Here is a 13,180-nt window from a genome sequence, read left to right as displayed (position 1 = left end):
GGTTAGGCTAAAGAAAACGGTGATGATGAGTAATGAATGAAATGGTGGAATGATGAAAATGGGAGGAAACGGGAGAACCCCGAGAAAACCCACGCACACGGTGTTTGTCCACCACAAAGTTCACTTGGCGGGAGCAGTGTTTGAACCCGAGACCCCTAGCACCAGAGGTGAACGCTCTACCACTGAGCCACCGTAGCCCCAATTGGTGCACTGAGTTAATGCGAATGGCCACAGTTACATTTTGATTAACTATTAGCACTCATGTCATATTGTGAGCTTGAGGGACGAAACGGTGTGTACGTATATCCCCGAAATGCTTTCCCAATAACCAGCACGCATTTCATAAAAGTTTCTGTGGCAACGGAGAGTAGCAAATTCACACGTTTGTAAGTTCCAGCAACTGCATTATTCGACAACTTCTTTCGTATAACGTTCGTTCTGTTTCCGCATCAAATCATACTCAGCCACACAGATATGCGTTACCATTCAAATAAAATTTCACATTTTTTTAAGTCACTACAGAATCATCCTTACAAACAAGTGTTTCAACCACACCATACCTATTTGTAAGGTAGCCTTAATTTGCGAATTAAAGTAGAGTTCTCATTTGAACTTTCACTGATACTTTCCACCCCACTCACATACAGGGCACAGGGAGAGATTATTTTGCAAGACTTGGATTTCTCTCTATACATTATGGCAATTGTACTCTAATATTTTTATCTCTGTTGTATTATTCTCGAGCCTTGGAACGCCTCCGTGGTTTTCCTATTTAATTTTCGTTATTTTCATTTATGTCTAACCGTATTCATACTATGGGCACTAGACGTTTTCTTAGACACAGTCACTATGTCTTGGCGATCATTTTGAAAACGGTGTCTCATGTCGAAAATTTTCTTACAGAAGCTGTTTGATATTAATTTGTCTATGTAACGTGGTGTTACTCGCTTCAAGTTGCTATTTGAAATTTTCAAGTTGGTACCTGATACCTTACAGTTGGCCCTTGGAGTCACCCCGACAAGACCTCTCTATGTGCCTTACGTCAGTTAGCTACTCCAGTTTTTCTTCTGTTGATTTATCTCCAATCGCTTTCATACTACGGGTACTAAACCTTTTCTCTGACACGGGTACTATGTTTCGGCGGCCTCTTGAGAACACTGCCATTTCACCTCAATCGTTTTCTCCTGCAATATGTTTGATTTTGCAAGATTTATCGAACGAGGTACCACTCGACTCATGTTACTATTTGAAATTTTGAAGTTAGCTCCCAAGACCCCTTTAGGAAGGCCACTGGGATCTCAGGGATCACACCATTCGATATGCCCTATAATATGTACGTATTTCAATTTTGTTCCATTCATTTACCTTCCGTATTTTTCATACTACGGGCACTGGAGTTTCCGAACTATATCATGGCGGCCATTTTGAAACTGGTGCACAATATGAAACATCTTTTAGTACAGCGTTACTTTGTTTTCCAAGACCTTTCGAACGAGATATTACTCGACCCATGTTCCCATTTGACATTTCAAAGTTACCCCCCGTTACCCCCATTTACGGGGGGCGGGGAGGGGTACTTTTGGGGGAATTTGTTTTCCCCCTTTGCAATATATAACGTGTACTTCAAAAAATTCTTCTATGTTTTATCATTTTTCAGATATTTCCGTGGATTGATTAAAATGGCTCACCCTGTATATATATATATATATATATATATATATATATATATATATATATATATATATAGAGAGAGAGAGAGAGAGAGAGAGAGATGGAAAGATATATAGATAAGTAGAGAGATAGATATGTGTGTACACTTTGATTTCATATATTCCAGCCTTTAGGTTTCACAGTGTTAACCCATACCAATCCAAAAACTACTTTCCATTTTAGCATGTTTAGATTTGTTGCAATTATTTTTTAGTTTTAAAGCTCGGAACCAAATAATTTTATTGAGTAATGGAAAGTATTTGATTGAAATTTTATATGTTACTGCACAGTAAGCTCTACTTAAAGTGCCATAGTAATGGGAGCTGAACGACACATCGGACGAAAGAACGCTTGGGGCCAGTCTTCACCTCCATGGTTCAAATCTGTTCCCATAACCGCGGGGTGTGTGCTACTATGTGGTGGTTGCCCCGTTTGTGTAACAAACTCATGACAGTACACCCAGATGAGCTAGTGGTCTAAAAAAAGGTTGATTTTTGGGTGGCCATTTTGGATTAAAATTTCTTATATTGTCGTGATCTATTCGCAATCATACAACGTACATCTTCATACCAAGCCGAGCGGTCTGCGGCGATAGACCATCGGCTTTAAGACCCCGGGTTGAGTCCCGGAAGGGTCGTATGTATGGATTTTAACAGCATTTGTTTTTTCGTATTGTGTCAGGGGGGAAATAGTACGGGATAAAAGGATTTCAGTCTGAAAAAATTGGAGAGAATATCCTCCCCAGGAAAGTTTCATGGGAGTAAGGAATTAGTAAAAATATAGGATATACATTTTATAGCAGGTTTAAAAATATGGTTTGGTTATCCTATTTCTTTTCTGTTAATTATGTTCTTCAATGTTCGAATTTTGATCATTCTCATGATATTTTCTGCTTTCACACGGAGTTCCATGAAAATTATACCAAATGTTCTTTACACTCTGCAAGAAACTATTTCTGAAGATAATTCAGGACCTAATGAATATTATTCACTAGGAAAGGGAAGTATTTCCCTCCTCTCAACATGGAAGCAGAGGGCAATTTCGCACTCTGGTCAGATCAAACATTTCCGCGTAACAAAACGAAGGTCCCCCTGTAAAACCTCTTCACCTAAAGTGTTATTATTAGTATCATAAATTTGCTGAAAGCAAACAATTTGAAGGGTTCGTCGATAATATCTTTGCTTTCTTTGTCCTTCGCCCGCCTTCAAAACAAGGTGAATTTTGCAAGATGACTGCTGTATAATAAGCGAGCGATTGGTAAAATGGTAAAAGTGTGTTTTTATGTGTATGTGTGTGTGTGAGAGAGAGAGAGAGAGAGAGAGAGAGAAAAGACAAAATTTTAGTTGCAAGATGACATACTTCAATTGCCGTTTTCGGTTCATATAGCAAAAAGAATACCGCCACCAGAGAATAAAGAAAAGTGTAGTCTGTTCTGTTCTCTTCCGCCATCTCAGCCAGAACTTTCAACTACAACCTGTAATGAGTGTAGACCTTACCCAGTTTTCAAATTGAATAGATGGTGGTGGTTGTTCGGTTTCTTGACCTTGTAAAAACCTTCCCTGTCTTTGATTTTGTTTTTCATCATTCCAGCCATAAATGAAAAAAATGAGAATTCCTCAGTTTACAGCAAGGGGAATTGGGGACAAGACATTAAGGATGATATTCCTGGAAGCTCACGTATCACGATTGTTTCATTCAATAGACAAAGGACACTTTTCAGTTGAAGGCTTTTCAACATGTTTTCTAACAAAGGGGATTTTCCTTTTGCAACCTATATGACCACTGGCAATTTCAATCTTGGCCATTCCCGCCAGCGTTTTCATTTTCGAGACACGAGACATTTCACGAGACGTCCCGTCTCGTCTCGTGGCAACACTAGTTAATGGGGGTCGAACTTGAACTTAAATGACATCAGGAGTGTCACCATTTATCTAAATGACCCCGACACTATGGATTCGACACTAATAGTACTTTTTGACCATTTCTATACGACTTCCTCTCCTCTCTCCCTAGGAATACTAGGGGATCTTATCCCAACTAGGAGCTGACCTTGGACATAAAGAGCACTAAAACCGTCATCAATGACTTAGTGACCCCAAAAACTATGAATTCTACAGAAATATCGGTCATTTTTAATTACTTTTATGTCACCATTCCCACCTCAGAAATGATAATAGGGGCTGATTTTGGATTTAAACAGCATCGGAAGTGTCACTGTTCATCTCAGCGACTTCAAAAACTGCGGATTAGACACTAATATCCTTCGTTTTCAATCATTATTATATTTATCACCATATCTCTAGGTGTAGTAGGGTCTTACCCTCACTGAGGTGCTGAATTTGGACTTAAAGGCCATCAAAATTGCAATCAATCAGCTCATGGACACCGAAAACTACGTATTTATCACCAATATCGGTATTTTTTAAAATCATTTCCCCTCCCACTGCCCTATGTGTACAAGGGGATCTTACCCTCACTGGGGTGTTGAACTTGGACTTTAAAGGGCATCGAAATTGGCGCCGTTGAGCAGGGCTGTAGTCGAGGGTACACAGCAGTACACGCCGTATACCCTCTGCTTAATCTTAGTCATTATAGTGTACCTTCTGTATCAAGGCGTATAGTACTTTCTGCTTTTGCTTTTTTATATTTATTTTTTTTTATTTATTTAATCGGGTTATGACTCCAGTGATAAAATGACTATATCACCGTTTTTCCCTTATATGCTTTGCAGGTGTTCAAATATATGTTATGAATAGACTTCGGATTTTAGGGCAAATGACTATTTTTTCCTTTTCACAGTACGACAATAAAACTTTGGAACTTTACGAGTTATGTAAATTTAGGTCTATTGAAACAAGGTTTTGGTGACCTAAAATGTCTTAAAAGAGGTGTTATCGCCTTTTTTTGCCTTTTGTCTTTTAAAAGCCTAAAATAACCTAAAAAAAGAAAATAGCGTTTCTCACATATTTTCTTAAAAAATAAACAAATATTTTAATAAAAGTTTGCAATTCTTATATATCGGTGGTGTAGATGATTCCAAAATTCTTCTGTACCGACGCTGCCTTCTACATGATTGCTGCCTCTCAACATCTGAAAATCTTCTACCCCAACTTAATTCATGTTATTTGTATGGTACATGCTTCACAGAGGATTTCTGAAACTATCATAAGTATTCTTTTCTGAAGTAAATAATCTCATTTCAAACATGAAGAAAACCTTCTGTAAAGCTTCATCCAAAATTGCCTTTTTCAGTTAAAAACTTCTCAACATCCTTCTTCCTCCACAATCTGTTTTAACACGCTGCGGAACGTGGAACGTGGAGGCAGCTCTGTACTATTGCTACTGCTTGGATGCTATTCCTCCTGTTGTTGAAGAATTTCCAAGTGAGGGTAGTAGTGTGTCTCACAGCTTTGAAAGAGCTTGTGAAGGACGCAGTAGTAAAGAGAGATATTGTGTACATAAAGGCAAATTTTTCATTTTTGCCTGTAACAATTGCCAAATTGGAAGGTAAGGAAAGAACACTTGTTGAGCAGGTGACAGTAGTAAAGGAATCAGAAAGAAAACTTCAATGTACTACATGAAAAGTTGGGGGAAAAGTGAAGTGTAAATGGGAAACTATGATTGAAAAAAATGGATGGATGTGTTGGATCACACAGCAAGAGTCTTCACGGAGAGAACAAGATGCTTCCGGAAGAAGTAATTTTATCAAATGCAAGCAAATTCAAATATACACCTATAACATCGGTTTCAGTTGAGAGATCATTCTTTGTAGTGAAAATTATTTTTACAGATAAAAGACACAGATTGACTAGAAAACTTGGAAAGACTTTCGGTCATTTACTGTTCCGTGAACTATGAATAAACTCTTACTATTGTGATGTGTACTCTATATGTATTGTTGAAAGACACAAATAATGATGTTCGGGAAATTTACAATTTAAATTTTAGATCCTATTTTTTTAATTTTTAGCGCCTATTTTTGTATCTTAAGGGCCTATTTTAGGCGCCTAAGACCTAAGTTATTCGTGCCTAAAATTCCGAAGTCCAGTTATCAGAAAAAAAATCATTTTTTTCTAACTAACCTGTTTTTTATATGTTTTTCCAAACTAAAATAGAGTTAAATTTGGGAACAATTGGCATTTTGGGAGCGACTTTTCTGTTCATTCTCAGAGTTAGTTCTTCCTTTTTCATACCTACACCCATTTATGTTATTAATGGTGTGATTTAAGTAAGAAGTGTCATCAAGAAAATAGCATGAAATACTTTTAGAATATTAAACAGTAGTGTATCCTTTATTTTTTAATTGAATTAATTAACGCATACACTTTACATTGTTCATTAAAAATGCCTTCTACGTCTTTTATGACAGTCATAGATGATCACAAAACAGCGTATACCCTCTGAAAATTTTAAGGCTATAGCCGAAAACTATGGATTTGACATTAATATCGGTGGTTTTCGATCATTTTTACGATGCAGGGGGGTCTTACCCTGACAGTACTCTTTTCCAGGCTGCAAGTAATATGCGTACTATATTTGGTTAACATTGCTACAAATATGAAATATACAAACACACACTTTCTGTTTTCTTTTCTGGAAGACCAACTTACCAAGTTTATCTGATTATGTACATCAAGAATACTTAGAATAACACAGATAAATAAATTAAAATTTAAATATTATTGTTAAAGGCATCCAAAATTTAAACAATTGCAATGAAAAATATCCTTATTTTGTAGTATAATGTTTAAGAAGTACAGAACTTCAACGAACTTCTAATATTAAAAGAAGAAAATATTAATTTTCCACAAGAGCTTACATGTGTCCTTCTTACTTACAGCATTTATGTGAAAGTATTAAACATGGAAGGAAGAATATATGTGATTTGCTTCGCAGTAGTGACATCAACTGCAGCTGCTCTTAGTCTTACATTTTCTGAAGAAGATCGTAGCACCAACAGGATGATAACATCAATAATACGCCACTACTTTCCTAACATACACTGCGTCACCATTACAATACCAAAGGATATTCATTATTATTTTAAAATTACATCTGTTCCTGTGATCTTACTTGAATTCTCACTTACAAAAAATGGATCAACAGAACAATACCTAGAAAACTTAGTTACAGCAATGGATATAGGTTGCACATTTTTCATTGTGTTTAGACCAAGTGAAAATATACCTGAATTGTATTATACAGCCATTAAGAAATCTACGCAACGAAGAAACAGGGAATATATGTTCCTACAACTAAAAAATGAATCAATTAATTCTTTAGTAAACAATCCGAAAATGACAATGATGCCTAGCACTTTAATAGCTTTAAAAATAAATTCAAGTACTCCAATTTCTGAAGCAAACTATGAGTTTGTAACACATAAATTTAGTTCAGAAGGATCATATACTATTGATATGTGGAATGGTAGAACTTTTAAGTATGGAAGAAATCTGTATCCTGACAAGTTGAAAAATCTTCACGGAAAAGTTTTAAAAGTAAGTTCATTTTATTATTACCCATATGTGATTATAGACAGCACTCACATACCAACTACATATGACGGAACAGAAATCCGTATTATCCGAGAACTGCAGAAGAAGTACAATTTTACATGGACTATCAGAGAAGAAGAATGGTATTGGGGTGACGCATATCCTAACGGTACTGGAAATGGAGTTGTGGGGTCACTTGCAAAGGGTGTATCTGATTTTGGGGTGGGGGGATGCTATATTTTGTACAAAGATTATCCATATGTTGAATACTCAACAACGTATGTTCAAACTGGAGTGTCCATATTGGCACCCAAACCTCTTCCATTACCCAGATGGGAATCAATTACTAGCCCATATGATATTAATATGAGGGTGGCTATTGCAACCTTAACACTGTTATTGCAAGGAATTATATACGTATTTGCAAAAGTACAAATCTATATTCCTAAAAAGTTCCTTGCTGGATATCACCGATTCTCTTCTTGTGTTTTGACTTCAGTAAGATTTCTAGTTTTAACAGCTGTTCCATTTCCTTACAATACTCCTCTACGCATGGTTCTTAATTCTTCAACACTTACATTCTTAGTAATTATGACAGGATATTGCAGTACACTTGTATCTCATCTAACAACCACAAAATATAACAAACCTATCGACACAATAAAGGAATTCGCCATTACTGGTTTGGAATGGGCTAATGTTGACGCTACCTTTGGTACACCAGTATTAGATTCAATTGATCCTGTAGTGAGAGGATTATTTGCAAAATTCCGAGTAATTGTGAATGAGACTGTTTACCAAGAGCGTATACGAAACAGAAATCTAGCAGTTGCAGTAGAGAGGTTGCAAACAGGCTTTTACACAGGTGTTGATTTTTTAAAAGAAGAGAGCCTCAGCACATTGTTCTTAATGAAGGAAAATTTATTTACAAGCCATATTCCATTCTTTTACAGTCTAGGATTTCCATATCGTAATAATTTTAACAATGTTATTCAAAGACTAGTAGAAGCTGGATTAGTTATACATTGGGAGAAACATATTATGCAGCAACTTGAAATGAGAACATACATGCTTCCATTAACAATAGAACTCACAGATGTTGCGAATTTACGAGCCATAGCTATTGAAGATATTAATGGGCCATTTGCTTTGTTAGGTCTAGGTGTATTCCTTTCAACAGGTTCATTTATAGGAGAGTGTGTGATTACTATTATACTCCGATATAGACATTCCTGAAACTTGTATGTAAACATCTTTTATGTTGCTACCTTAATTGCTTGTTGAATGTAACCTTGTCTACACTATTACAAATTATTCCACCTTATTTGACATACTTAATGTCTCGTGACCTACTGAATCAGTGCAGATTTTATTTCTGGTCACATGTTTCAACAGTGGATCACATGTTTCGTACACCCACGGTTAAAACTGATTTGCAGGCCGAGTTGTAAGCGTGAAGTATAACAATCAAACCACAAAGTAAAAATAATATCTTCTTGGAATGGCAGCCAACAACTGAAACAACTGAAGCAACTATGGCATAGAGGTAACACCTACGCTTGTTTGTTGGAGATGAAAGGCAGTTGATGCAATACAGTTGAGTTAGTACTCTGTAATCAAATGATTTTACGTGAAGCGAAGTTATTTCCTTTATTCAAAACAATAATAATCTGTTCAACTAGAGAGCTGATCGTTTTGTATGGGATCCTTAAAGAGGCATCGTTTCTTCACAGTCTAAATTTTAGTTTAGGTCAGTAATGTGTAAAATTGGATGCATTGTAACTTTCTTTGCATTCGATCTTATGATACTATACCTTAAGTAAACTAAGTATGTAATTCGCATTTTTGTGTGTATCATTAACGATAGGAAGCAGCATTTTCAACGATCCAGTCTTAAATCTATGTAACACGAGGTACAAAATGAATACTAAAACTTTAATAATTATCGTTGGTTCACTGAAAACTATTATAACCAAATGTTGAGCTAGGGTGCAAAATATATTACTACTACTACTACCATCATTACTACTAGTATAGATTTGAACTGGCATTTCTAAAATGTGTTTCGAACATTTTGAAGGAGGGGATTTTATCATATTGCTTGTCAAGAATGGGTCACTCCGCTATAACTGCAATTATTAAGCCCTCCTACTTCGCTATAACTGCAATCATTAAGCCTCTTGGACTCTGATTTACTCAACCTAGTTCTACCAATCCCTTCTAAAGGAAGAACTTTCACAATATTTATAATTAAATGAACTTTTTCTGTTATATATAACTTCAAAGTCCCAGCTCTTTTAAACTATCAGAATTGTTAACAACATATTTAGCATATTACTGTAGAAGAACTGATTTGTCATGTTCTAATTAAAAGTAATAGAACACGATGAAGATGGTACTTTCAAGATAGCGTTGCATCAAAACTCTAAAGTTACGAAACTTTTTATCAAAAAATGCAAACCTGGGACTTTTTTAAATCCCTAAATTTGAATTAATACTTGGTTTCGATTAACAGTTCCTACTATTGCTACAATTCAATTTCAAGTATAAGAAACATAAATAAGAGTAATTAACTTTATGTTGTCAATCAATAACAAGCATGACATATTTACTAGTGTTCTCGTAAGATGTGTATCTGGTGATTATCAGCACACTTATGATATTGGAAGCATATGCATGTGTTGCTGTTACTGACAATAGAAATTAGTTAACTCTCAAAGTTTCTACATTTGTTCCATTACAGTCAGAAGTAGAAAAAACTTTTAAATTACTGTTTCAGCACTAGGTTGTAACCTTATCAAACATAAGTTAAAGCATCTTGTGCTGTTGGTAGTGAAGAGTAGAACGCCTGATTCAGCCCAATTGAAAGAGTCGATAGTTTAGACGTATTTTCTCGTCACGTCATCATCAATATATATTACTATTCAGCTCCTATTCCATGATAATGCTTGTCTCGGATTGTTACTTATTGAGAAGATAGACAATTGAAAAATACTTTGGATGTAAAATCTCTACTTCTTACAATAATGTATGTAAACCAAAAGAAGATAGTGCTTCAACATATATTTTATTTAATTCAAGACTTCTTGTAATTAATTTTGACTATTTCTTTCAACTACTTCTTCAAGGGTATACTCAGTGGTGCTATTCAGACGGTTCTCACCGGTTCGCAAGAACCGATTCTTAAAATATTTCGAGTTCGCAGAATCGTTTGTTGTACCCGGACGAACATACACATACATACATAACGAATGGCCCAGCCAAGAATGAAAGAAAGAACCCGAACACATTTGCGAAAACAACTCTGTACTTTTCCCGCTCGCTTCTATTGTTGTGAAAACAAATAACTTTCAATTGTTTCAATTCAATGGGCAGACAAATATTTGAATGGGCAGATGTAAATTTGAATATGAATTCCGGCAAAGGGAGAGAGGGGATTCAGCTTTGCGTTACGAACTATGACACGAGAGGGAAGAGGTTAACGTCTCCGTTACGTAACATGTTTTTTTTTTTTTTGTAATATTTCTTTTTATTCTAAGGTTTATATACAATCTCTTAAACAAATAAATATAATCAGTTCTTTTCATTTTTTATGAATAAATATTTACATTGTTTTGTAAAATTCAGAACATACAGCCTGTATAAATTGAATCATGAAGAAGGGATTTGAAAACGCTACTATACACCAACATGACTGGTGACGAATCCTGCTTGTATTACAATATAATAAAGCTCTGTTTTGTGGCTATCGCCGCAATGCATTTACGATACACGCTTTTCTGGAGTTAGTTGTTAGTGATCGTAACTACAGTTTGAAAATGCCCTCGCGTTCCCTCTCGTATTGCTATTGCTAAGAATACATTTAAAACATTTGATTTGAGTCATTACCCACTCTATTCTTCCAAGGGGTTTTGCATATGAAACAGAAGAATCCCTTTTTCGTGAAATAATATTTTCAGCGACAGAATTATCCAAGCAAAATAAGATATTAAAAAAACAAAGTTGTCGGATATTCATCTCATGCTGATTTTTTTATCTTTAGATTTGAATTTTCCAAGAGAAATCGAGTATATTCTCATTCTAGCACTGATTTAGGACAAGAATAATTTGAAAAGGGGTAAACTGAAGTGCAAAGAAAATGGCCGAAAGCTTGTTCACAAATGAGATGTCCCTGCTCCTTCACGAACCACGCCACGTCGAATCTGTGATCTACTGGGAAGAGAACTTTCTTTGTATCGTCGACACTGGGAAACTTCAAATACAGGAAGCATCTTGGATTCCAGAAAAAAAGAGGTCAATGTCAATTCTGTAGATCCTGTTTCACCTGCATCTTCCAGCAGCACTTCCTTCCTGCCACCATCGGTGACCTAAGAGGTTGGGTGCGATCTTCTTGGGGAAACGACAGTATGGAATTTCAAAAAATTAAGACAGGTTAATTAAACAAAATTATGCACTAAGAAAAATGATTGGGTTGAAACGAGACCACGCGGTGTGGTTGAAAAATGTAAAACCAAATTTGGTTGTTTGAGAACGATGGGTGATCACCTGCAACCCAACTGCATTAACCGTTGGGTCAACAAAATGACTATATGTCACTGTAGAATATTTTAAACCAACACTTTGGTCATACTTAGTTAACGGAAAGTGTCATAATGCTTGAAGCATATAGTTTAAAGGAAGCTGATTTACGTGGACAATTTAGTACTTCAAAAATTACAACATATGCTTGTTATTTACTATCTATTTAGTCGAAATTATACAGAGTTATGTCGTGACAGAGCACGATTACAATAGCAACGTTAGCTCCGGTCCAAGCGGAAGACTACAGAGGAAGAACAGATGAAAAACATTGCATCGAAGCCACAATGCAAAAACAGCAGTGTTGTCATCTTTTTCTTTATATATTATTCTTATATCCTAGCACATAAGAACAACAGATAGCCCGACTATTATTCATGTAACTATTGTCAGACTAGTCACAAGTTTGAAAAACTATTGCTGGGATCAATTACAGAAAACATAGAAAGTTATTGTTACTTGGCATAAATGCCAAATATACTGCAGAAAGCTTTGAAATACTACTTACTGGCTGTGAGCAATGCAAATACTCAAAGCCAGTAAAGAATTATACCTGATATGCTCGGAAGGCAATATCGCTCGTGTTGAATAAACACCCAAGAGACAAGCTTAAGGGGTAGTCGTTTAGTGTTGGGTCATCTTTCTAACCAACTGACAGTTTAGCATTAACCACATGTGTTAAAACCCGTAATGGCGAATGCGACCTTCACTTTTTAACCCATTATTTGGTCATGTTTTAACTCCACCGTGTCAATTTTACCTCATTGTTGGGTTTTTTGCACTCCCTCCCTTCTACAACGACTCCATAATGTGGTTATTTCTTGCCACACGCTTGTTCACTTTTAACTACACGTTTGGTCAAACGCTTAACCAGATTAATGGAATTTACACTTTGTTGGGTCATGTTGTACACCAAGTTAGGTTAAACGTATTAACCGGTTATACGATTTCACACCAATTGGTTCGTTGGGTTGGTCTCCTACATTTAACTACACATTGGGTAAAACTTATTTCAACCCAATTTAACTAAACACTTTGACCCTATTTGGGTCGGAGAAGTTTTAGCCACCTGGATAGGATTAAATATACACTAATAGGGTCAATTTAAACCCAATCATTTTCTTGAGTGTGGGGTTTAAATATAGTTACGGTACTACCATTTTCTAATACTTTGATTTGTTAGCGAAAAAACACTACAAATATATTCAAAATACAAGCATTTTGTAACGGAAAGTTCTGCCATTAATTTTTTAAATTGTAATAACCCCCAAAATTAGCAAAGTTCGTGAAAAAACAAAAATCAAAAAGCGTTACGTAAGAAAAGGGGAGGGGTTCAGCCTTGCATTACAAAGTGTGATAAAGGAGAGGGAGGGGTTAAAATTGATCAAGAATAGTGT

General features: G+C 35.8%; 1 protein-coding gene across 1 annotated transcript; it reads left to right on the top strand.

Annotated features, from left to right (window-relative positions):
• The first annotated feature begins 6,572 nt into the window (after positions 1–6,572).
• Positions 6,573–8,441, top strand: LOC145687497 (ionotropic receptor 21a-like). The gene has a single exon (XM_081760961.1). The coding sequence runs from the start codon at positions 6,573–6,575 to the stop codon at positions 8,439–8,441; it is 1,869 nt and encodes a 622-aa protein (XP_081617087.1).
• Positions 8,442–13,180: the final 4,739 nt, after the last annotated feature.

The sequence above is a fragment of the Thermobia domestica genome, chromosome 6, assembly GCF_964235325.1.
Source record: "Thermobia domestica chromosome 6, izTheDome1.hap1.1, whole genome shotgun sequence".
NCBI classification, from domain to species: domain Eukaryota; kingdom Metazoa; phylum Arthropoda; class Insecta; order Zygentoma; family Lepismatidae; genus Thermobia; species Thermobia domestica.
The sequence above is the reverse complement of the archived record's forward strand: the minus strand, read 5'-3'. Positions and strand labels throughout refer to the sequence as shown.

What these genes read in the sequence shown, in the direction of transcription:
- LOC145687497 (XM_081760961.1), top strand. Translation starts at nt 6,573, where the DNA reads ATGGAAGGAAGAATATATGTGATTTGCTTCGCAGTAGTGACATCAACT.